This window comes from Oncorhynchus mykiss, chromosome 16 (genome assembly GCF_013265735.2).
Source record: "Oncorhynchus mykiss isolate Arlee chromosome 16, USDA_OmykA_1.1, whole genome shotgun sequence".
Classification (NCBI taxonomy): domain Eukaryota; kingdom Metazoa; phylum Chordata; class Actinopteri; order Salmoniformes; family Salmonidae; genus Oncorhynchus; species Oncorhynchus mykiss.
The window spans coordinates 52,875,627-52,900,644 of NC_048580.1; the positions used below are offsets into that span (position 1 = coordinate 52,875,627).

Below are 25,018 nucleotides of genomic sequence, written 5' to 3' on the forward strand. Positions count from 1 at the left end.
CTTTGGTCTAAAATAAAATGCCCCAGGGCAGTGATTGGGGACATTTCCCTGTGTAGGGGTGCCGTCTTTCGGATGGGATGTTAAACGGGTGTCCTGACTCTCTGTGGTCACTAAAGATCCCATGGCACTTACCGTAAGAGTAGGGGTGTTAACCCCGGTGTCCTGGCTAAATTCCCAATCTGGTCCTCATGCCATCCTGGTTACCTAATCATCCCCAGTTTACAATTGGTTCATTCATCCCCCTTCCTCTCCCCTGTAACTATTCCCCAGGTTATTGCTGTAAATGAGAATGTGTTCTCAGTCAACCTACCTGGTTAAATAAATTAATAGCTGCATACATTTTCAATATGAATCCACAAGAACAAATAGGAATAGCTGATAGGCAGTGTGAAAGCCTAGGTGCAACATTGCACATGAAAGAACATTGAAGACATGAGACACGCAGCTCAAAAAGCTCCCCTAGAATATCTTGTTTAGGGACAATACAATAACCCTACCTAGACTAGCCTACAACACCACAATGCAATGAACAATTGCCTTATTATTTTGAAGGGAGTACAACATTCTACTCTAGGCTGCAGTGAAAATGTCATGAATAACAACGAGTAATCCCTGTGATTTGAATGTTTAATTCCATTTGGATCAGTTGTGGTCTACTCTCGACAGTTTATAAGGTCTAGAAAGGCACAGTAACAGGTCAGTCTGGCAGTGTTTTTACTTTTGATACTGAGATGCGCTCTGCTTCCTCTCCAATCCAAGCGTCATTTAACTTTTAACATGTACCATAAGTCTCCTATAGGCATGTGTACATTTGTCCAAAATATAATTCCAGCATCCTCAAAATGGCTTGGCATTAACCAGGGTTCCATCCAACCTTTCTATGTGAGGAAAGTACAGTTGAAGTCAGAAGTTTACATACAGTGCCATGCGAAAGTATTCGGCCCCCTTGAACTTTGCGACCTTTTGCCACATTTCAGGCTTCAAACATAAAGATATAAAACTGTATTTTTCTGTGAAGAATCAACAACAAGTGGGACACAATCATGAAGTGGAACGACATTTATTGGATATTTCAAACTTTTTTAACAAATCAAAAACTGAAAAATTGGGCGTGCAAAATTATTCAGCCCCCTTAAGTTAATACTTTGTAGCGCCACCTTTTGCTGCGATTACAGATGTAAGTCGCTTGGGGTATGTCTCTATCAGTTTTGCACATCGAGAGACAGAATTTTTTTCCCATTCCTCCTTGCAAAACAGCTCGAGCTCAGTGAGGTTGGATGGAGAGCATTTGTGAACAGCAGTTTTCAGTTCTTTCCACAGATTCTCGATTGGATTCAGGTCTGGACTTTGACTTGGCCATTCTAACACCTGGATATGTTTATTTTTGAACCATTCCATTGTAGATTTTGCTTTATGTTTTGGATCATTGTCTTGTTGGAAGACAAATCTCCGTCCCAGTCTCAGGTCTTTTGCAGACTCCATCAGGTTTTCTTCCAGAATGGTCCTGTATTTGGCTCCATCCATCTTCCCATCAATTTTAACCATCTTCCCTGTCCCTGCTGAAGAAAAGCAGGCCCAAACCATGATGCTGCCACCACCATGTTTGACAGTGGGGATGGTGTGTTCAGCTGTGTTGCTTTTACGCCAAACATAACGTTTTGCATTGTTGCCAAAAAGTTCAATTTTGGTTTCATCTGACCAGAGCACCTTCTTCCACATGTTTGGTGTGTCTCCCAGGTGGCTTGTGGCAAACTTTAAACAACACTTTTTATGGATATCTTTAAGAAATGGCTTTCTTCTTGCCACTCTTCCATAAAGGCCAGATTTGTGCAATATACGACTGATTGTTGTCCTATGGACAGAGTCTCCCACCTCAGCTGTAGATCTCTGCAGTTCATCCAGAGTGATCATGGTCCTCTTGGCTGCATCTCTGATCAGTCTTCTCCTTGTATGAGATGAAAGTTTAGAGGGACGGCCAGGTCTTGGTAGATTTGCAGTGGTCTGATACTCCTTCCATTTCAATATTATCGCTTGCACAGTGCTCCTTGGGATGTTTAAAGCTTGGGAAATCTTTTTGTATCCAAATCCGGCTTTAAACTTCTTCACAACAGTATCTCGGACCTGCCTGGTGTGTTCCTTGTTCTTCATGATGCTCTCTGCGCTTTTAATGGACCTCTGAGACTATCACAGTGCAGGTGCATTTATACGGAGACTTGATTACACACAGGTGGATTGTATTTATCATCATTGGTCATTTAGGTCAACATTGGATCATTCAGTGATCCTCACTGAACTTCTGGAGAGAGTTTGCTGCACTGAAAGTAAAGGGGCTGAATAATTTTGCACGCCCAATTTTTCAGTTTTTGATTTGTTAAAAAAGTTTGAAATATCCAATAAATGTCGTTCCACTTCATGATTGTGTCCCACTTGTTGTTGATTCTTCACAAAAAAATACAGTTTTATATCTTTGTTTGAAGCCTGAAATGTGGCAAAAGGTCGCAAAGTTCAAGGGGGCCGAATACTTTCGCAAGGCACTGTACACTTAGGTTAGAGTCATTAAAACATTTTTCATCCAGTCCACAAATTTCTTCTTAACAAACTATAGTTTTGGCAAGTCAGTTAAGACATCTACTTTGTGCATGACACAAGTCATTTTTCAACAATTGTTTACAGACAGATTATTTCACTTATAATTCACTGTATCACAATTCCAGTGGGTCAGAAGTTTACATACACTAAATTGACTGTGCCTTTAAACAGCTTGGAAAATTCCAGAAAATTATGTCATGGCTTTAGAAGCTTCTGTTTTATAACCCTTGTCCCTTGCCACTGATTGAGCAGAGCCCTAACCTTATGAAAACCAAAATCTCTCATTTGGAAGCTAAAATTACATTTAATCTCTTCACCAATAATTTTATATTCAAACATTTAAATTGAACAACAATTCCATGTGAATTCGATAACTACAATTTGCAGACTTTCCACTGTAGAGTTTATGTCATCTTATCATTGATGAGAATGTCTCAGATGACAACCGAACTGACATCATATTCATTAAGTACCACCGCATATGTTCAATTGGTCAGATTACCAGAATATAGTTCATTTCCCCCCACCTTCTGATGTTCCTATGTTAACCAAGGGGTTTTCAAATTTCACATCAGTAGGTTAGAGAGAGGAAAAAGGGGGGAAGAGGTATTTATGACTGTCATAAACCTACCCACAGGCCAACACCAGCTTTGTCAAGAGGAATGGGCCAAAATTCACCCAATTTATTGTGGGAAGCTTATGGAAAGCTACCCGAAACGTTTGACCCAAGTTAAACAATTTAAAGGCAATGCTACCAAGTACTAATTGAGTGTATGTAAACTTCTGACCCACTGGGAATGTGATGAAAGAAATGAAAGCTGAAATAAATCATTCTCTCTACTATTATTCTGACATTTCACTTTCTTAAACTAAAGTGGTGATCCTAACTGACCTAAAGCAGAGATTTTTTACTAGGATTAAATGTCAGGAATTGTGAAAAACTGAGTTTAAATGTATTTGGCTAAGGTGTATGTAAACTTCCGACTTCAACTGTACATGTTGGATAAAAAATGTCACAACATTATGTTAAAGCATGCAGTTTATTAGGATTGATTAAATAAATTATGATGAACTTCACAGGGTGTTGAAAGTGCATGGTGATGCGCTTTTCAATAAATATTGAGGGTCTTATTCTGGTAACATGATGATCGATGGCTGCCGTTTTGCAAATAAAAATGATCTCGCTGATACAGTGTGGGTATAACCTACATGATGAGATTATTATGAACAAAAGTGTCCATGATAATCTCATCATGTAGGTAATACCCACACTGTATCTGCGAGCTGTTGGCTCGAGCGCACGTGCCAATACCAGAGTGGGTATTATCTTTATGCAGATGTTTGAATATTCACATGCAAATCTGTCACCATTGGATGGAAACCTAGCTATATACACCCTAAGGACTCTGGCATGTGCGCTAGTCCAGTGCCACTGTGATTATGCCTGCATATCATGGTTCACCAGCAACCTCAAACATCTCAAGTATAAGCTACAGACCAGCCAAAACAAGCTTGTAAGAATTGTACTTAAATTACCCCTCACGCTCATCTGATGGTTGAACATTTTAAGCAGCTAGGCTGGCTATCTGTGGAAAAAATTGTATTATTAATTCAGTTAGGTCTGCTCCACACAATTATCATGGACTCAGCCCCCAAGTACCGATCCAACTTTACTGAGCAAAAATATAAACACAACATGCAACAAATATTTTACTGAGTTATAGTTCATATAAGGAAATCAGTCAATTTAAATAAATGAATTAGGTCTGTTGGTCACAGATACCTTAAAAAAAAGGTAGTGACATGGATCAGAAAACCAGTCAGTATCTTGTGTGACCACCATTTCCCTCATGCAGCGTGACACATTTGCTTCGCATAGAGTCGATCAGGCTGTTGATTTTGGCTGTGTGACGTTGCTGGATATTGGCAGGAACTGAAACCCGCTGCCGTACACGTCGAACCAGAGCATCCCAAACATGTTCAATGATCTAAATATACTTTCCTGCAAAACTCCCCACCCACTGTGGTACGGATCTGCTATTTTTATTCGTTATAAGTGGAACTTCCATCAGCAGCTTGCCAACTAACTAGCTACTAGCTAGTAGTCACTGTTAGCCACGGCTAGCATACTTTACTTTTAGCTTGGTCACCAGCCAGCTTTAGCTCGGTCGACACCTGCCAGTCTGCACAGCGTGATATCGGACTGCTTTTCTCCACCACATCACCACATCACCGGATTCCTGCATTTTAGTGCACCTGTGTAATGGTCATGCTGTTTAATCAGCTTCTTGATATGCCACAGGTGCATGGATTATCTTGGCAAAGGAGAAATGCTCACTAACAGGGATGTAAACACATTTGTTCACATAATTTGAGAGAAATAAGGTTTTGTGCATATGCAACACTTCTGGGATCTTTTATTTCAGCTCATGAAACATGGGACCAATACTTTACATGTTACGTTTATATTTTTGTTCAGTGTCTTTTTCATTTGTTAGAGATGTCCACCAGCATAATACCTGAGACTCTAATATTCACTGTTTTATCTGGTAAGAACACATTTTAATATACCGGCGCTGTTGAGTGGAACAATCTACCACAGCATCTCAAAGCCATACCAACCATAACCACTTTTTAAAAGAATGTCAAAAGCTGGCTAATGTGTGAACAATATAACCTTTTTTTGTCTGTATCTACAGTATGTAATTGTATTTATGTAAAAAAATAAGGACCACAATAGAAATAAGTCCCCAATTTTTTTTGGTGCACTCCCGGTTACTTTTAAAAATCTTTGTACCATGTGGATATAGGAATGTTTTTAAACTGACAAATCAAATCAATCAATCCAAACTGCAGCGGCCATTTGATGAATGGAAAGAGGCATCTATTACAAAACACCAAAAAGTTGAATGACATTCGGAGATTGTCAAGCCAAGCCTTCGATACTGGGTAGGCCTACAAGGTAGGGAGGGATGTATTTTCCATTAGTCGAGATTTACATAGCCTATTTATTGTGGTGTTGAAAACGCAAACCATGATATTGAAGCGGCCAAAGTCGGTATGCTTTGTTTATTGGTTGTGTGAAAAATGTGTTTATATTTTATATAATTGTAAATATGCCATCAAAATGTTGAAAATCTGATGTCTCCTTAGCCTAGCTGATCATTCTGTAGCCGGCTCTGATCATAATGTAGGCCTAATAAAATAGGGAGAGTGAGAAATAAGACCCCTCTTATGACTGTGATGGGACATTTTATTGGTTGTGCTTTTCTAATAACCAATTTCTGTGTTCATGCATGTGACTGATTGAACGAATCCTCATTATCAGTATCTGCAATTTGGCAGCAGGCCCAGAACCTTGTTTTGAGAAAGGGATATCTCAGTTTCAAGATCTCAGCTTGGAGAGAAGAAGCCTCGTGAGGTATTGGTCGGTCACATGAATGAACCAAACATTAATTATGAATTAATTATGAATGATGAATAAGCTAAATCATGCAAATATAACTTGTCTGTATGTATATAAGTGATCTAATGGGACTGCCCCAGCGGAGCTCACTTCAGGCCGATATTTTATGCATCTAAGTTGTACTGTGACCTCTCCAGCATGCTGTTAATAAAACAAGGATTTCAATTTCAATAAAGGGTATGCAAAATATATTCTAAATAATCTTCAATATTCTGCAAACACATCATGACAATAACATTTTTTAAACAACATTTATAAGACAGATTCTTCTGAAGGTGCTTTCAACTGTCAGTTTGCATTGTTCTTCTATATCAAATATTTGAGATCAGTTGTCAGGTCAGAGGTAATTTGAGATAAAACACAAACAAAAAAACAAAATCACAGAGAATCCCAAATTGCTATGATCCAGCTGAATTGAAAGTAACAAATATTTAAAAAAAAAAATTGTATTAAAATACATTTGATTGGTTGATTGAAATTATGTGGATGACGAATTTCTTTCCAATATACAATATCACCCACTCCATGCATGCAAAACAAACTTCAGTTATGTTTTAGTTATTTATCTTTTACCATACATCAGGCTCTTTCTATCAATAAATTGTTTTTTAACTGTGTAACAAAGTTATTTATGTTGTATCTGAGTTGCATGTATTACCCTACAGCTGGTGCCTCTCATGTACTACTTTTTGTGGTTGCCAAACTGTACAGCCATCCTGTTGCTGACACAGCGGAAGGTGGCCGGCACCACCTCCCAGTAGTTGATTGGGTTATCAAAGAGACTGATCCCGTTGTAGTAAGTCTTCTTGACACCAAAGCCGTTAGGGCAGAAATCATTCACGTCAACCTGGCTGATGTTGTTGGAGTGAAGGTAGACCACCTATTTAAAAACATTACATATATCAACTGTTATCATCATAAAAACACAAGATAACAAGTGAAATCACCAATGTCGATGTGATTGATGCTGCTTCACAAACCCCCTCCACACTTTACCTGCAGGTACTTCATTCCAGCAAGGCCTCCAGGGACATTGGGGATCCGGTTGTTATCTAGATGCAGCTCTCTCAGGTTTTGCAGGTAGTACAGGCTGCCATGCTCAATGTTGCGAATGTGATTGTAGCCTAGACCCAACCTAACACACACACACACATCGAAATCGAGTGATTGATGAGACAATGAAGGGTAAACCCACTAGAGGGTGCTACTATCACAATGACACCAGACGTTATTTATTTTGTGCAACTCGGACAATGACTCTTCCTTTATGCTGTTGTTACTTAAATGCTTTTTATTTATTTTTGTATTTTATTCCCTTTTTCTCCCCAATTTCAATCTTGTCTTACAGCTGCAACTCCCCAACTGGCTCGGGAGACAAAGGTCGAGTCATGCGTCCTCCGAAACATGACCTGCCAAACTGCGCTTCTCAACACCCGCCCACTTAACCCGGAAGCCAGCCGCACCAATATATCAGAGGAAACAGTTCACCTGATGACAAAAGTCAGCCTGCAGGTGCCTGGCCTGCCAAAAGGGGGTGCTTGAGTGCGATGAGCCAAGAAAAGCCCCCCGGCCAAACCGTCCCCTAGCCCAAACGACACTGGGCCAATTGTGCGCCGCCCTATGGGACTCCCGATCATGGCCGGTAGTGATACAGCCCGGGATCGAACCCAGGTCTGTAGTGACACCTCTAGCACTGCGATGCAGTGCCTTAGACATCTGCGCCACCTGGTAGGCCGCTGTTTATTTTCTACATATTTTTTTTTTTACATTTGAAGATAAGTAGTGAACATCTACAGCATTCATAAATTCATAATTTAATACGTTTTAGAAACTCTCCGACATTGAACACCCTCTTGTAAAGCACCCTCTTGTACCTGTGCAAACTCTCATATTGTCTTAGGTCTTCTAGTTCAATGGCTTGAATTTGATTGTGATCCAAATGCAACTCATGTAGACCCTCAGGGAGATCTAGATGGAGAGGGAAAACAGGTGACCGCTTGATTCAAAGGACTTTCAGTGGAAATATGTGGCAAGTAGCAATGAAACAAATATTGCCCTGCAGCTTCGCAGAACACTCCAAAGAAAATCATTATAAAGGTTGTCATGTTTTCTACCTTTAGGGATGCCTGTGAGTTTTGCCTCAGAAATGCGAAGGAAGGTAAGTTTAAGTCCATCAAAGGCTCCGGGCTCAAAACCACTGTTCTGAATAGGATTCCTCCCCATCTCTTAGGAAGAAAAATATGTGTTTTAAGTCAATGCCACAACCTGCTCCAGTACTCAAGCGGCTAGATTTACACTTCAAAGACATTAAGATGTTAGATGTGTTATGGTGTTTCCAAACAGAATAAATCTGGTGCTAACACATAGTAAATCTGGCATAAGGTCTTTTATAACTATAGCTTGCCATCTCACCAATGCAGTTCATGCTGCCCAGGCCAGAGAAAGCCCCAGATGCCACCCTCTTGATATGGTTGTCGTGGATGCGCAGCTCCACCAGGGAAGAGGGCAGGTTCTTGGGCACGGCCGTCAGCTGGTTGTGGGAGAAGTAGAGCTTGTGCATCCTTTTGAGGGGCATGAAGGCCCGAGGGTGCACCCTGGAGATCTTGTTATTCACCAACACCAAAGCCTGAGAAAGGAGGCATAGGTCATGAGGAGACCAGCCACCCCTACCCAAAATAAATGTGTTATCTACAGTTAATTCTTGAATTGCGGTGGCATTTAGGCATGGAATTTTGGAAAATATAAACTTTTTATTTAAACGTATTTGTGTGCATCTTTCCATTCTAAATCAGCTAATATGGCAGCTTAATTACTTTAAATATGTTTTACCATTAGGATACCATTGTGCCACCAATAGGAGTAGTAACACCAATGAGACATTTTTGTTTATTGAGGATTTTCTTAAATGGAGGCCACAGATCCTCAAATGTAAGGTCATTAACCCTTTAAAAAACAATTTACTAAAATTATATGATTAATAATTTTGCTCACAGTGTTATTTCCCTTCATTTGAATCGAGTAACACAAGTGACACTTTTGATTTAGACACCCCAAATTATCAATGGAATCCTTAAATTTGTGACATAGTGAAAGGGTGTGATTAGCTAATAATTTTCTTTAATATATGTACCCCTTCCCCGATAGCAGTTTGCCACTGGAGGGAATGCTGAAGGTCCTTGTAAATCTTTGTAATGAGTGATTTTCAAGGCGGTAACACCAATGACATACAACTGAGGGAGAGACATTATACTAGTAAAAAAGTATTTGAATAGCCTTCTTTGTTTGCATTGATCTATTCAATAGTATTAAATCATTTTGTTCACTTTCTATTTTTGAAAATAACAGATGGATATCTCTAAATTCCCAAAACATGTCACCACAACTCTGCACATCACTACTGGGACAAACCAATTTGCTTACCCTAAGGACTTTAAACAATGCATGAACATAAGGCTTTGCAGTATAAAGGACTTGCATTATGGTTAATATAAATATATTAGTTCAATATAAACAAAAACATGTATGATGTGTAACTCTTTGTCATTTGAAAGTGCTTTTCATGGTTGCAAATGCAAGGGACACAAATACCACCGCAATTCAAGAACAACCCATATATTATACAATGTATAATTTGAAGACACGTCATTAAAAGTATGCCTCTTTTTTAGTTAGGATACGATGAAGAAAGCAAAGACAGATAAGTGACGTTTCCTTCTATTGAAATGCCAGAACTCTCTTCCACCATTTGTGTTTTGACTGTTGGTGCTCACATAGAGGTTACTGAGTCCCTTGAAGTCACCCTCTCTTATTTCAGTGATCTGGTTGCTTTGAAGGTCCAGGAGCCTGGTCTCCGGGGGGATGTCATATGGCACATAGTGTAAACCTGCAGATAGAAACTACGAGATTAACTTACCTGCTTTATTTTATACACCTTACCACATTTTGTCAGTTCACAATGATAAGAAATCAGTTGCAATATAATATATTGTGTTATTGCTTCTTTGCATTTTTATAAAAATCTATGAATCATGACAATATCAGACACACACAGTGTGTTCTCACTCTTAAGGTTATATGAGGATAAATCCACAAGTTAGAATTTATCGTCATGCTGTAATTTGGTCAATGCTGAGTAATGCTCTGGGCTGTGGTTTGTACCCATACAGTATATTGTTGTTTATGTGTGAGCTCAGCTGTCACCATATAATTAAGAAGAAACCAGATGGCCATGACTCCACGTAGCACTAAAAAGCAACGTGCAGATGTGCGACTGCTGGCTACACATTAACAATTGTATGTTCAGTGTAAAGAATAATTTGGAGACAATATGATATTATAATATTGTGACATTGTATCTCTTCACCCACCCAAGTCAGAGCACTGCACAACATTCTGGTTACACTGACAGCCGAATGGACACGTAGGCTGTTCTGGTTTATAGTATTCCTCAACCGCTGAGCCTTCCTCTTCATCGTTCATCATCATCATCATCAGCCCCTCTACATCGATGCTCTTCCCAAAGTCCAATAAGCCCTTCTGTTCAAAGGGCAGGGCCACAGAGGCGGGAGGAAGAGGGGTGGCACACAGCAGGAGAAGGACAACAGAGAAGGGAAGCATGGCTAGGCCTTTAGTTGAAGAGAAATTACAAGGGGAAGACAAAAAAGCACACAGAAATGAGCAGCAGTCAATTAAGTGCCACAGTTATGAATTCAGCAACTATCTAGCTATAATTCCTGTAGCCTACAATTGGAGAGTTGCCCACACACACACGCTATGCTGCCCTACAAATGCAAAACACAGTAACCACGTAACTTCAATGTTTCTGATACTCCATGATATATTCTGATCAACTGGCTTGTTCTTGTGTCAGGAAACTAAATACCACATTATTCAGATAATGTACCTGGCCATTACAACAGATCAAATTCTTTTGACCAAATTCGTAGTTACTGTGTTTTGCCTTTGTAGGGCAGTATAACTAGCATTGTGTTACAGTTCACTCCTCCAGGACAGAGTAATCTCATTGTCAACATTGCCACTCCAAAGCAAAAGCAATTGTAGCCAGTGACAAAGCATGAAATACACTCTGGGTTTCATACATCTATTTGTTAGGCTTCAATCTCAAGATGTGATCTATCATATCTGTCATAGGCGTTCTCTCTTAAAAGCCAATCTTTATTCTTCCCATCAATTTTGTGGTCGGTATAAGAGGCAGTAAAATCATGGACCATGGATACTATGTGGTCTTTGAGTCTGTAACTATGAAATCTGCTCTCATTAATTATTTGCTTTTAGCTGAGGCTGTGGCTTCTTTGATTTATGCATTAAAATGGTAAAATCTCAGATCCAGTAACATATAGCAAAAGACAATTCCGGCATTACATATAAGTCTGTGTAATATAGTACAATATAGTACAGTGTGTGTGATCTGTCAATATTTCTTAGCAGGATTGTAATGCAAACTAACAATAGATGCCCTAAGGTAATTTGGGATAATCTCAGATAAACCTTTAGCTAGAGGATTCTTGATGAAAATAAGAACATTGAAATGTTTTTTTCTTCAAAGAGAGTTTTCCATGTGAGCAAAGAGCCTTTGCTGTGGAACTGGCATTTCCTTGCCTTTGCCACGTGTTGTGAAAGGCCTACTCCCTCCCTTAGCACTCCCACATCCTTTACCACAGTAAGGCCCCAGAAGCCACATAACTGGCTGGTCTCAGGCAAGGTTTTTTATAGACCCACTCTGTCATAGCACTCTTTCCCCCAAACATTATCTATATCAGCAGTGTCAAATCTCTAAATACATATACATGAGAATCTCTAAATACATTGAATGAGATGTATGATGTACACAATAATTACTTATTTGCTTAGTCGATAATTTTGTAATAGACTTGTTTCCCTGCAGCGAGGCCTTTAACTACAGTAAGGGGTGGCTATGAGTTTTTAATGTTTGTGATATCATCCTCATCTTTGTTCTGTCACAAGATCCATTTATTAAATATGGCCAATAAAAGGAATATAGAATGTGTAGACAAGGTAGGGTTGTGTAGCCCCCAGAAGGCTTAAACAAATCATTCAAAGCTAAATAGTCCATTTCAAATGTCAAATATTACTTTAACAATCAATCTTTTTTTCAAATGCAGAATGTTAAACCAACTGTGGAACTGTATAATAAAGCTGTAGATTATAGTCCTCTTATTGTAAACCATACTGAATATATTATTATCTGTAGGTCAAGAAACTCAAATAGAAGCTCAAATATATTTACTAAGACACTTACCGTTTCAGTTCTTGGAAAAAGTAAAAATTATTTACAAAATAAATGAAAGATACAAATAAATGAAATAAGGATGAATTCAACCTCAAAGTGATATACAGGATACGTGTTTTATTCCATGTGATGATCCTTTATCTGTGAGTCCGTCTGCCAGCAGAGTCAGAGCTCTGCACAGTACCTGTTAAAAACCACAGAAGTAGTTACCAAAAGGAAAAAAACAAGTATTTTAAGCCATAACCCAAAATTGGTCCAGTCCCCTTTTCATTGCTGCTTCATTGTGTGTTTATGCGTGTGTCTGACAGAAAGAGAGAGAGAGAGAGAGAGAAAGAGATTAGTTATTTTAAACTTATTTTGATTCAACGTTTGAGATCTATTTACATACATTTTTATTTAAGCTATTGTATAAGGCCAAAATAAAATAAAAAGTACTATCACAGCACTAATAGGGCAAATACAGAATCAACTAAGAATAAAATACCCCGCAACACTCTACCCAGTGCTACATAGGCAGATTATTTGAGGTACTAAGACTATTTACAGTTACCATAGACAATGACCAGCAATTATCTAAGATTTTTTTATTTTCACAATTTTTCATTACACAAGTTTGTCACAAAGTTGAAACAGTTGTACAAACAACAAAACAGTGAGTTTAGTATAGAGGGCACCTGGACATCTTTGGCTCTCACTACTGGTAACCACACATGATTTTTCTTTCAATACATGCTACTGTATCAAGCAAGGTCAAAGTCACAAGTAAAACCTAGAACTGCTTTACAGAGTGAGGCTTTAAAACAGGAAAAACACACACAATCGTTCTCATTCATTGTGATAATGAAGCCCACTGACAAAGGGCTGGTTGCATAAACATTGCCCTAGAATTATGGTCAGACTTAGGATAGAAGTCTAATTTCATCTGTTGCATAACGCTTGGGTGTCATAAGTCTGACTAAGCTAATCACAATAAGAGACGGACTCAGAGGAAATTATGTAATGAGAAACGCAGACAAGGTGTTGGGGGGGGGGGGGAGAAATGGGTGAAAAGGAAGGAGGGAGGTGAGGAAGGGGGGGTACTAGTAATCTTCATGGTGGTAATCTTCCTCGTAACTCTGGGGCCGTAGTATGATGCTGTGGTAGGTCTTGATACAGGAGAGGGCGGTGGGCGGGATGAGACGCCTGTCAATCAGGTTGTACTCCAGGTGAACGGAGACTAGGGGCGAGTCGTCACTCTGGCGCATGTCACACAGAGAGTTCAGAGGAACGTATCTGGAGGGAGGAAAGAAAAAGACGGACATTCAGTTACCACCGACAGAAAGACAGATACTCAGACAAGACAGAACAACCTTTGATCCGGCTAAAGGAAATAACGACTGAGAGAGAAACATAAATTACACGTTGAGATTCACAATAGCAATTTCAGATCTGAATGTGCCATTATGGTTAGTGGCAACTGTGCTCTTCTCAAAGTTGTTTCATCTCCAAATGGGAGGAAGAGGACTGTATCAAGCAAGATTAAAGTCACAAGTAAAACCTAGAACTGCTTTATAGAGTGAAGTTAGTTACGTTAGATAATGTTGCCCCCGAGTTACCTGACAACGTTGCGGCTGAGTTACCTGATAACATTGCGGTTGATCTACCTGACAACATTGCGGTTGACCTACCTGACAACATTGCGGTTGACCTACCTGATAACGTTTTGGTTGAGTTACCTGATAACGTTTTGGTTGAGTTACCTGATAACGTTGTGGTTGAGGCGGAGGAGCTGCAGGCTCTTGAGCTTCAGTAGCCCCCTGGGGATGGAGCGAAGCTGGTTGTGGTCCAGCAGGAGTTCAGTCAGGGAGTTGTACAGGCCCAGGAAGGACACATCATCAATGCCGTCGTTGGCCAGCCTGTTGTGGGACAGGTGAAGGAGGTCCAGTCCCGGTTTAATGTGGCCAAACACGTAGCCAGGGATCCGCTCGATCTGGTTGTGGTGCAGGTGGAGCTGCTGTAGACCCACAGGGAGGAAGGAGGGAACATGCACCAGCTTATTGTGCGACAGGTCCAACGACTCCAACTTTCTGAAATGGTGGGGAAAATACAGGTAGATCTTTTGCTCAATATGTGAAAAGTTTCGAAGACATGAAGAGATAGAAGGTAATGTACTGTATTATGTCTCCAGTTAAAAGGGGACTTTTCCAATCTCAGGACTATATTTTGAGTCCACCTTTTCTTTAGAAGGCTGGTTCAACGTTTCCCTTTTCTCCATCTTTGACCAGAGGGTTCCATCATATCCATCACATTTGTCTCACAACATTGTAGGAGTTTCAAACCACTAAGAGCCTTAACACAAAGGCAGCTGGCCAGCAGTCCCTCCCTTTGGGCTTGACTCTCTACAACCTATCATAAAGCTGGACTGTGTCTGCTGCGCCGCTGTCTAGCCAGCCACATCAGCAGGCCCCAAAACAATGTCCTCCGTGGCTTTGCCCTCTATTCTCTTGTTTTTCCTTTTCTCCTTTTTCTTCTAAGATGCAATTAAAATTATATTTTCCTCTCGTTATTGCCAGGAGACTAACACATGTACAGAGTGTCAGATGAATTACACCATTTAAACTTTTGCTTAAGAATCCTGTATGCAATAATGTTGATGTTCATGCATTTTACAAAAACTTTTGTTAAACAAAAATTATATTCAATGCATTCAAAAAGTAAATACTGAGGTCACTTTTCTGCAAGATCAGAAATAGGAATAAAATGTGTTCCAACATTCCCTTCAAGGTGGAGCTCAAAACCAGAGTAACAGTAATCTTTACACTGGACAATAACCTCCTAAATGCTGCAAAAGCAAGAATGGAGAGAGGTTGTTGGGACTTACAACAAGTGTATCCAGGCCCTTGGGGCTATGCGGTCCTCCCGGATCCTATTATGACTGAGATCCAGAAACCTGAGGTTGACAGTCTTGTTGAGGATCCCCTCATGCACCTCTTCTATTCTGTTATCCGACAGGTGAAGTGCCTGAGAATACAAACCGCAAACCTTTGAGTATTCGTGTTGTTAGGGGGGTGAGGGGGACCTACCTAGTCTACACACTACAGATTGGGAGTTAATAATATAAAGTACATTCGGAAAGTATTCATACCCCTTCACTTTTTCCACATTTTGTTACATTATAGCCTTATTCTAAAATGTATTAAATTGTTTTTCCCCCACATCAATCGACACAATACCCCATAATGATAAAGTAAAAACAGTTTTTTAGAAATGATTGAATATTTATTTTAAAAAATACTAAAACAACGACATCTTGGGTATGATGCTACAAGTTTGGCACACCTGTATTTGAGGAGTTTCTCTGCAGATCCTCTCAAGCTCTGTCAGGTTCAATGGGGAGGGTCGCTGCACAGCTATTTTCAGGTCTCTCCAGAGATGTTCAATCGGGTATAAGTCCGGGCTCTGGCTGGGCCACTCAAGGACATTCAGAGACTTGTCCCGAAGCCACTCCTGCATTGTCTTGGCTGTGTGCTTAGGTTTGTTGTCCTGTTGGAAGGTGAACCTTTCCTCCAGTCTGAGGTCCTGAGCACTCTGGAGCAGGTTTTCATCAAGGATCTCTGTACTTTGCTCTGTTCATCTTTCACTCGATCCTGACTAATCTTCCAGTCCCTCCTGCTGAAAAACATCCCCACAGCATGATGCTGCCACCACCATGCTTCACCATAGGGATGGTGTAAGGTTTCCACCAGACGTGATGCTTGGCATTCAGGACAAAGAGTTCAGTCTTGGTTTCATCAGACCAGAGAATCTTGTATCTCATGGTCTAAGAGTCCTTTAGGTGCCTTTTGGCAAACTCCAAGAGGGCTGTCGTGCCTTTTACTGAGGAGTGGCTTCCGCCTGGCCACTCTACCATAAAGGCCTGGTTGGTGGAGTGCTGCAGAGATAGTTGTTCTTCTGGAAGGTTCTCCCATTCCACCGAGGAACTCTGGAGCTCTGTCAGAGTGACCATCGGTCACTTCGCTGACCAAGGCCCTTCTCCCCCGATTGTTCAGTTTGAACGGCGGCCAGCTCTAGGAAGAGTCTTGGTGGTTCCAAACTTCTTCCATTTAAGAATGATGGCGTCCACTGTGCTCTTGGGGACTTTCAATGCTGCAGACATTTTTTGGTACCCTTTCCCAGATCTGTGCCTCGACGCAATCCTTTCTCGGAGCTCTACGGACAATTCCTTCGACCTTAGTTTTAGTTTTTAGGCTTAGTTTTTGCTTAGTTTTTGCTCTGACATGCATTGTCAACTGTGGGACCTTATATAGACAGGTATGTGCTTTTCCAAATCATGTCTAATCAATTGAATTTACCACAGGTGGACTCCAATCAAGTTGTAGAAACATCTAAAGGATGATAAATGGAAACAAGATGCACCTAAGCTCAATTTCGAGTCTCATAGAAAAGGGTCTGAATACTTATGTAAATAAGGTATTTCAGATTTTTAAATGTGTATAAATATTCAAAAAAAATCTAAAAACCTGTTTTCATTTTGTCATTATGAGGTATTGTGTGTAGATTGATGAGGGAAAATTCATTTAATCATTTTTAGAGTAAGGCTGTAGCGTAACAAAATGTGAAAAAGTCAGAATGCACTGTATGTGCACCTAGCTCGCAATTACCAAAAATAATATGTTTAGTCAAACATCTGAAACCTCTCATAGTCTGTGGACTATTCCAAAACTTATTTAAAATAAGGTGATGTTTCAAATGTCTGAGAGCTATGCTCCTTTGTATGACTGAGGCTACTGCATATCAGTGGCTCCTGCATGCTCACTACAGTGACATCACAGGCACCTCGTCCAATCACTGACCTGCAGGGTCACAGGAAGCCCAGAGGGGATGGCCCGGAACTTGTTGTCCTCCAGTCGCAGATAGATGAGTTTCTTGAGGGGCCGGAAGGTCAAAGGTGACACATTCCCATCGTGGAAGTGGTTGTCCTCAAGCTCCAGTGTCAGCAATTTGGACAAACCTGAGGAGAGACACATTTTCAAATCCCAACATGACAATATCAACATATAATATCAACATACAATAATCCAATGTAATTTGACTTGTTTTGCTGATTTTTGTTGCTAAATGAGCTACGCCAACAATGCTAATGTGCTAATCTGAACGTCCTATCTGAGGTCACTTGAAATAGTACTGTAGGTGCAAGCTAAGCTTGAACAAACAAAGCTTTCTGTCTCTGTAAACTCCACCTTCCTATACCTTTAAAGCTGCTTGGTGTGAGGCCCAGGATCTTGTTGTCATTGATCTTAAGCTCCACCAGGGACGGCGGTAGAATCGAGGGGACTTTGGTCAGATTGTTGCCATCTAAATTCAACCTCCTCAGCTGGGTCAGGTTCTGAAACAAGCCAAGAATCTCCACACATTAGAACATTAGAGTGCTAAGCGTGATTTAACCAGTGTCCCTCTCTCTCTCACGTCCAAGCTCAAGAACTGCAATGTTACCTTACGCCTATGACATGGGCCTTATACCAGTATAGCCTGCGTAACTACCAGTTGAATAATCAACGCAAGTATTATACCCTGTAACAGGCCAGTAGGCTTAGTACACAATATTATTTTTCAATGGTGCAATAATATGATTTTTCCCAGCAATGGCAGTTCTCCCAGTGGTGATTTGATTGAATTCCACTCTTTGTCTTATTCATTAAGTGCTTTTCGTGTTTTGTTATCAAGTCTGTCCAACTCTGAGATGTACTGCAAGCGAAGTAGTTAATAAACACTAATGCTCTCTCAAGGGAATTTTTAGTACGTTGAGCTCCTGGCATCAGGAACTCTGACACCTTAGTAGGAACAAGTACGTTTAAAAAATATATATTTTATTTAACCTTTATTTACCTAGGCAAGTAAGTTAATTACAAATTCTTATTTACAATGATGGTCTACCCCGACCCTAATGACGCTGGGCCAATTGTGCGCCACCCTATGGGCTGGTTGTGCGCCACCTTACGGCCGGTTGTGATACAGCCTGGAATTGAACCAGCGTCTGTAGTAATGCCTCTAGCACTGAGATGCAGTGCCTTAGACCACTCCGCCACTCGGGAGACCGCTGCACCACTTAGGATGCCTTGCCAAAAATGACTGATCTGTTTTTAGTTGTGGCTTGTCTGTTGACCGACAAAATTCCCAGGGTCATTGCAACAACTAATTGACATTCGCCTCGATGGGGCCAGTTTAAACTTCTGTTCTTATGCGCTACCCGGGAGACAGCAAAATTTCTAGCAGTCCAACTACAAGATGGATCATTTTGTTTAAACATTAGGCACTACCTATAACTTAAATGACTGTGACATGCACATACCTGTACTATTCTGTAACACCACACTGTGACATAATATTACAGTGGGGCAAAAAAGTATTTAGTCAGCCACCAATTGTGCAAGTTCTCCCACTTCAAAAGATGAGAGAGGCCTGTAATTTTCATCATAGGTACACTTCAACTATGACAGACAAAATTAGAAAAAAAATCCAGAAAATCACATTGTAGGATTTTTAATGAATTTATTTGCAAATTATGCTGGAAAATAAGTATTTGGTCACCTACAAACAAGCAGGATTTCTGGCTCTCACAGACCTGTAACTTCTTCTTTAAGAGGCTCCTCTGTCCTCCACTCGTTACCTGTATTAATGGCACCTGTTTGAACTTGTTATCAGTATAAAAGACACCTGTCCACAACCTCAAACAGTCACACTCCAAACTCCACTATGGGCAAGACCAAAGAGTTGTCAAAGGACACCAGAAACAAAATTGTAGACCTGCACCAGGCTGGGAAGACTGAATCTGCAATAGGTAAGGAGCTTGGTTTGAAGAAATCAACTGTGGGAGCAATTATTAGGAAATGGAAGACATACAAGACCACTGATAATCTCCCTCGATCTGGGGCTCCACGCAAGATCTCACCCTGTGGGGTCAAAATTATCACAAGAACGGTGAGCAAAAATTGCAGAACCACACGGGGGGACCTAGTGAATGACCTGCAGAGAGCCGGGACCAAAGTAAGAAAGCCTACCATCAGTAATACACTACGCCGCCAGGGACTCAAATCCTGCAGTGCCAGACGTGTCCCCCTGCTCAAGCCAGTACATGCCCAGGCCCGTCTGAAGTTTGCTAAAGAGCATTTGGATGATCCAGAAGAAGATTGGGAGAATGTCATATGGTCAGATGAAACCAAAATATAACTTTTTGGTAAAAAGTCAACTCGTCGTGTTTGGAGGACAAAGAATGCTGAGTTGCATCCAAAGAACACCATACCTACTGTGAGGCATGGGGGTGGAAACATCATGCTTTGGGGCTGTTTTTCTGCAAAGGGACCAGGACAACTGATCCGTGTAAAGGAAAGAATGAATGGGGCCATGTATCGTGAGATTTTGAGTGAAAACCTCCTTCCATCAGCAAGGGCATTGAAGATGAAACGTGTCTGGGTCTTTCAGCATGACAATGATCCCAAACACACCGCCCGGGCAACGAAGGAGTGGCTTCGTAAGAAGCATTTCAAAGAAAATCTTTGGAGGGAGTCGAAAGTCCGTGTTGCCCAGCAACAGCCCCAAAACATCACTGCTCTATAGGAGATCTGCATGGAGGAATGGGCCAAAATACCAGCAACAGTGTGTGAAAACCTTGTGAGGACTTACAGAAAACATTTGACCACTGTCATTGCCAACAAAGGGTATATAACAAAGTATTGAGATAAACTTTTGTAGGTGACCAAATACTTATTTTCCACCATAATTTGCAAATAAATTCATTAAAAATCCTACAATGTGATTTTCTGGATTTTTTTTTTCTCATTTGGTCTGTCATAGTTCAAGTGTACCTTTGATGAAAATTACAGGCCTCTCATCTTTTTAAGTGGGAGAACTTGCACAATTGGTGGCTGACTAAATACTTTTTTGCCCCACTGTACATGTTTAAATTCTATCATAACAGGCTGAGAAGAATCCAGGTAATGCAGCATGATAATGGTCAATAGAGCCCTGAAGTAACTTGAGGCTGAGATGTGTAGGTGGGTCTGGGAGCACAGTAGAGGTCCAACTGGAACTAAAGCCAAATATGTTGAGTTGAATGATGCTCTCAGACTCACCTGGAACAGGTCAGGGCTGATGGAGGAGTCGTCCAGCTTGTTCTTGCTTAGGTCCAGCCACTCCAGGTTGGGCAGCCCAGCCAGCGCCCGGGGAGGGATCTTATTGATCTTATTGTCTGATAAAAGAATAGAACACAAGCTGACCCAGTCTCCTCAAACAGAGAAAGGCCTGGGTTCACATGCCATTGCACCTGCCTTAATGTTTATGCAGTATCTTTGTGTACAAAATATGTTTATATATGCAACTGTGTAAACACCGCAAAGGACATTTGATTGCATTGACGCACACAACGGTAAAACCTTTGCCTTCCCAAAATTCCAACTTCTTAAACATAGTTACCTATTTTAGTAAGCCTGAACTCAGATTCTTGTCCCCCCTCTTGACTCTGCTAATTGTCCCTGTATATCCTCACCTGCCAGATAGAGGGTCTTGACCCCCTGGTCTGAGAGGATGGGGATGTGGACCATGCCAGTGCTGCCACAGGCAATCAGAGACTCTGAGAGCAGGCAGCCAGCAGGGAGAGACTCCATGATGCTGTGTCTCCTGGGGAATGTGACCACAGCACGTCCCGGCCCCCTCACCATGGGTCTCCTAGTGGTGGTAGTAGCCAGTCGGCCAGTCGCCATGGTGACTGGTCTCCCCATTGGTGCCAACCTCATGGTGGGTTTTCCGGTGGCCCTGATGATATAATCATCATCGTCGTCAATGTCGTCATGCTCACTGTGGTCATGGTCATCGTGATCGTCATCATCGTAGGGAAGGTACGGAAGGCTGTCTTTGTTTATCTTCGGGTCACGCCTCTTGGCCACAGGGACCTCGGTCTTCCTGACTTTTGTTTTCACAACCATTTCCTGTTTCTTCACAGACACTTTTTGTTTCTTCACAGCCACTTCCTGTTTCTTCACTGCTACTTCTTGTTTTTTGTTCTGGGTGGCCATGGATTTCACAACAGCAACCTATACAACATAGACATCACACACAAAATATATTAAATGATATATATTACATTTCTCCAAAAATCCCTGTCAGTCAATACTCAGTCATAGGCAAAACATTAATACAATAGTCAAAGCATTGTTAGTTCATCTGCTGTGCAGTTCCTATAGAATTGCCCTCTTCATTTTCCCATGGGCACCCACCACTTTCACTGGAGTAACATGCCGCTCCTCCTTCTTCTGACGTCCTGCTCCTCCTTCTTCTGATGTCCTTTGGAGACTCTTCTTCTGCTTTGGAATCCCCTCTTTCTTCTCTGCATTAGAGGAGGGTTTCTTGGCTTTGGGAGCCACTGTCTGCTGGTTATTTGAACCTGAGGAAGAGGGAATATGTTACATTCATATTTATACAGTATATAACAGTAACAGTCAAAAGTTTGGACATACCTACTCATCACAGGGTTTCTCTTTATTTGTTACTATTTTCTACATTGTAGAATAGTAAAGACAGCAAAACGATGAAATAACACATGAAATCATGTAGAAACCAAAAAAATGTTAAACAAATCAAAATATATTTATATTTGCCTTGATGACAGCTTTGCACACTCTTGGCATTCTCTCAACCAGCTTCATGAGGTAGTTAACTGGAACGCATTTCAATTAACAGGTGTGCCTTGTTAAAAGTTAATTTTGTCACAGTTTCTGTGTTATTTGATTGTTGTTTCCTTAGGTTACCGCTGGAGGGCACCCTTACCCTGTTTTCTAGTTTCCAGGTTACCCTGATTGTTACTCATTGGATTCACCTGTGTTTAATGACCTTCTCTGTTCACTTGGTTGCCTTGTTATTTAGGTTCCTCAGGTAGTCTGTATCTTTGCTTAGGTTTAATGTTTAATTTGTATGCACTTGTACAGCTGCCTTGTTTCTGTTAAGACTCTAAGCAAATGTTTTGGATTTACCCTTACCTATGCTTGCTGTGTTTCTCTGCGCCTGGGTTCGAGTTCGTACTAACATCAGACCAAGCCCATATTATGGCAAGAACAACTCAAATAAGCAAAGAAAAATGACAGTCCATCATTACTTTAAGACATGAAGGTCAGTCAATCCGGAACATTGCAAGAACTTTATACGTTTCTCAACTGTTCAGAGGAGACTGCATGAATTAGGCCTTCATGGTCGAATTGCTGCAAAGAAACCACTACTAAAGGACACCAATAACAAGAAGAGACTTGCTTGGGCCAAGAAACACGGGCAATGGACATTAGACCGGTGGAAATCTGTCCTTTGGTCTGATGTGTCCAAATTTGAGATTTTTGATTCCAACCGCCGTGTCTTTGTGAGATGCAGAGTAGGTGAACGGATGATCTCCACATGGGCAGTTCCCACCGTGAAGCATGGATGTGTGATGGTGTGGGGGTGCTTTTGCTGGTGACACTGGCTGTGATTTATTTAGAATTCAAGGCACACTTAACCAGCATGGCTATCACAGCATTCTGCAGCGATACTTCATCACATCTGGTTTACGCTTAGTGGGACTATCATTTGTTTTTCAACAGGACAATGACCCAACACACCTCCAGGCTGTGTAAGGGCTATTTGACCAAGAAGAAGAGTAATGGAGTGCTGCATCAGATGACCTGGCCTCCAGAATCACCTGACCTCAACCAAATTGAGATGATTTGGGATGTGAAGGAAAAGCAGCCAACAAGTGCTCAGTATATGTGGGAACTCCTTCAAGACTGTTGGAAAAGCATTCCAGGTGAAGCTGGTTGAAAGAATGCCAAGAGTATGCAAAGCTGTCATCAAGGCAAAGGCTGGCTACTTTGAAGAATCTAAAATATATTTTGATTTGTTTAACACTTTTTTGGTTACTACATGATTCCATATGTGCTATTTCATAGTTTTGATGTCTTCACTATTATTCTACAATGTAGAAAATAGTCAAAATAAAGAAACCGTTGAATGAACTTTTGACTGGTACTGTATGTACACAATTCCATGCCCTGATCAGTCTGTACACTTAGTCAGCATGGACATTTCAACTAAAAAGCTGCCATTAAATATAATAACCACAAATAAGATTACAATCCTTCCATAACAATCTACAACTTGAATGCCTACCGCCGCAGGGGACAGGGTGACAGCTGACAGTTCCCCTCTGACACTGGCACACGGAGCAGGGCTGAGGCGACCACATGGCCCTGTCAAACAGGAACATCCCATTCACAGAGCACTGCCCGCTGCCACCTGCAAGGCAGACAGAACAACAGACACACACAACAACAGACACACACAAACACACCATTACTCACCCAAACTACACATGATCCACAGATAAAGTCTACATGAAACTGATGCTAAATAAAACTATATGCACCACACTCTGTCTTTGAAAACTCAGTGCAGTTCTTTCTGAAGGATGGTGGACCACCCTTGACTTGGGAGAACACACTGTAATCACAAAAACTAGAAGCACTGTGAAGTATGCATTCATGTTGCCCCCACCATCCTTTTCCAAGAAAACTTACCAGGGAGGAGAGTATCATCAGTGTTATCCGGATCAGGTAAGTCAGCTACTACCACGGGTTTGGAGCTCCTGGGCTTCTCTGTTCTATGGCTGGGCTTCCCATCAATTAGTGAGGCTGTTGCATATAAGCAGAAAAATAGGAGCGCTAATCTGTTCATGGTCAGCTCTGCCATGGACTCTCCTGGTCAGTCTCCTTTTGGACAGAAACCTTTTCAAAGTGAGTGTGAGGAATCTCAACTCCTGAATGGCTTTTATAGACTCTCACCCCCAGGACATGATTTTTGGCCACACACCCCAGAAAAACCCCAAAAGGTGAGAGGATAGAGGAGTGGTGAGAGGAAGCAGGGGAGTGGGTAAAAAAAATAAAAGTAAAAAAAATTCAGGACAAAGACCCCCTTTCATTCATCTTTAAGAAACCACCTACCTCTCCTCTCCACCCACAGCCCATGGTATACCTAACAAACCAATAGAGGAGGTCCAGTCAGAGACTGCATATTGGAGGTGTCAAATAATTACTGTGATGTCAACCAGCGGAGTGCTTTCTGACAGCCCAAACAGACAGTTTATCTAAGGCCCATTCCCATTGGCTACGGGCCAGAAGAGGTATAGCCCACTGTGCTGTGTGGCCAGAAATAAAAAAAATTTAAACTCTCCAAGCTCTCCAATCGGAGTCCAGCTGGAATGAAAGGTTGCTTTGTGTCCAACACCTCCCTAGCCCACCCCACCACCAACCACTACCAGCCAGCAGGACAGCGAGACACAGAGACCACACTCCTGAGAAATTCTTGGACTTTTCTCCCTCTGCTATTCGACCCTGCTTGACAGCATGGTTTTCCCCCTGTAGTTACACCAGGGCCTTGCATCTCTCTTTACACACACTTTTCTTGTAACTAAGAGTATACATAAAAACTTAACCTTATCTTTGAGTGGAGTGTGACATGATTGCAGCAACATTTACTGCATTCTGGACCACCTCTATCACTGTCCGTCTGTACTATTTCTCCCAGTATGACCCCTGGTTGCATTTCATGTCTAATTTCTCAAAACCACATAAAATTATCCTACTCCTACTTCATTGTGATGTCCAAATCCTGTTTGTGAGATTTAAAAAGGTGTGCCAGAC

General features: G+C 41.2%; 2 protein-coding genes across 2 annotated transcripts; both read right to left on the bottom strand.

Moving 5' to 3' along the window:
- Positions 1 to 4,980: 4,980 nt before the first annotated feature.
- Positions 4,981 to 12,587, bottom strand: bgna (biglycan a). The gene is made up of 8 exons (XM_021566437.2): positions 12,336 to 12,587; positions 10,423 to 10,680; positions 9,826 to 9,938; positions 8,468 to 8,681; positions 8,170 to 8,280; positions 7,930 to 8,023; positions 7,052 to 7,190; positions 4,981 to 6,935 (listed from the first exon to the last, which is right to left on the bottom strand). The coding sequence occupies exons 2-8, from the start codon at positions 10,670 to 10,672 to the stop codon at positions 6,738 to 6,740; spliced, it is 1,119 nt and encodes a 372-aa protein (XP_021422112.1). The 5' UTR covers positions 10,673 to 10,680; positions 12,336 to 12,587; the 3' UTR covers positions 4,981 to 6,737.
- A 180-nt stretch (positions 12,588 to 12,767) lies between these two features.
- LOC110492264 (extracellular matrix protein 2) lies at positions 12,768 to 24,355 on the bottom strand. Its single transcript, XM_021566438.2, has 10 exons — positions 23,897 to 24,355; positions 23,490 to 23,615; positions 21,575 to 21,741; positions 20,848 to 21,391; positions 20,435 to 20,550; positions 17,556 to 17,691; positions 17,159 to 17,316; positions 15,187 to 15,326; positions 14,066 to 14,392; positions 12,768 to 13,598 (listed from the first exon to the last, which is right to left on the bottom strand). The coding sequence occupies exons 1-10, from the start codon at positions 24,066 to 24,068 to the stop codon at positions 13,406 to 13,408; spliced, it is 2,079 nt and encodes a 692-aa protein (XP_021422113.2). The 5' UTR covers positions 24,069 to 24,355; the 3' UTR covers positions 12,768 to 13,405.
- Positions 24,356 to 25,018: the final 663 nt, after the last annotated feature.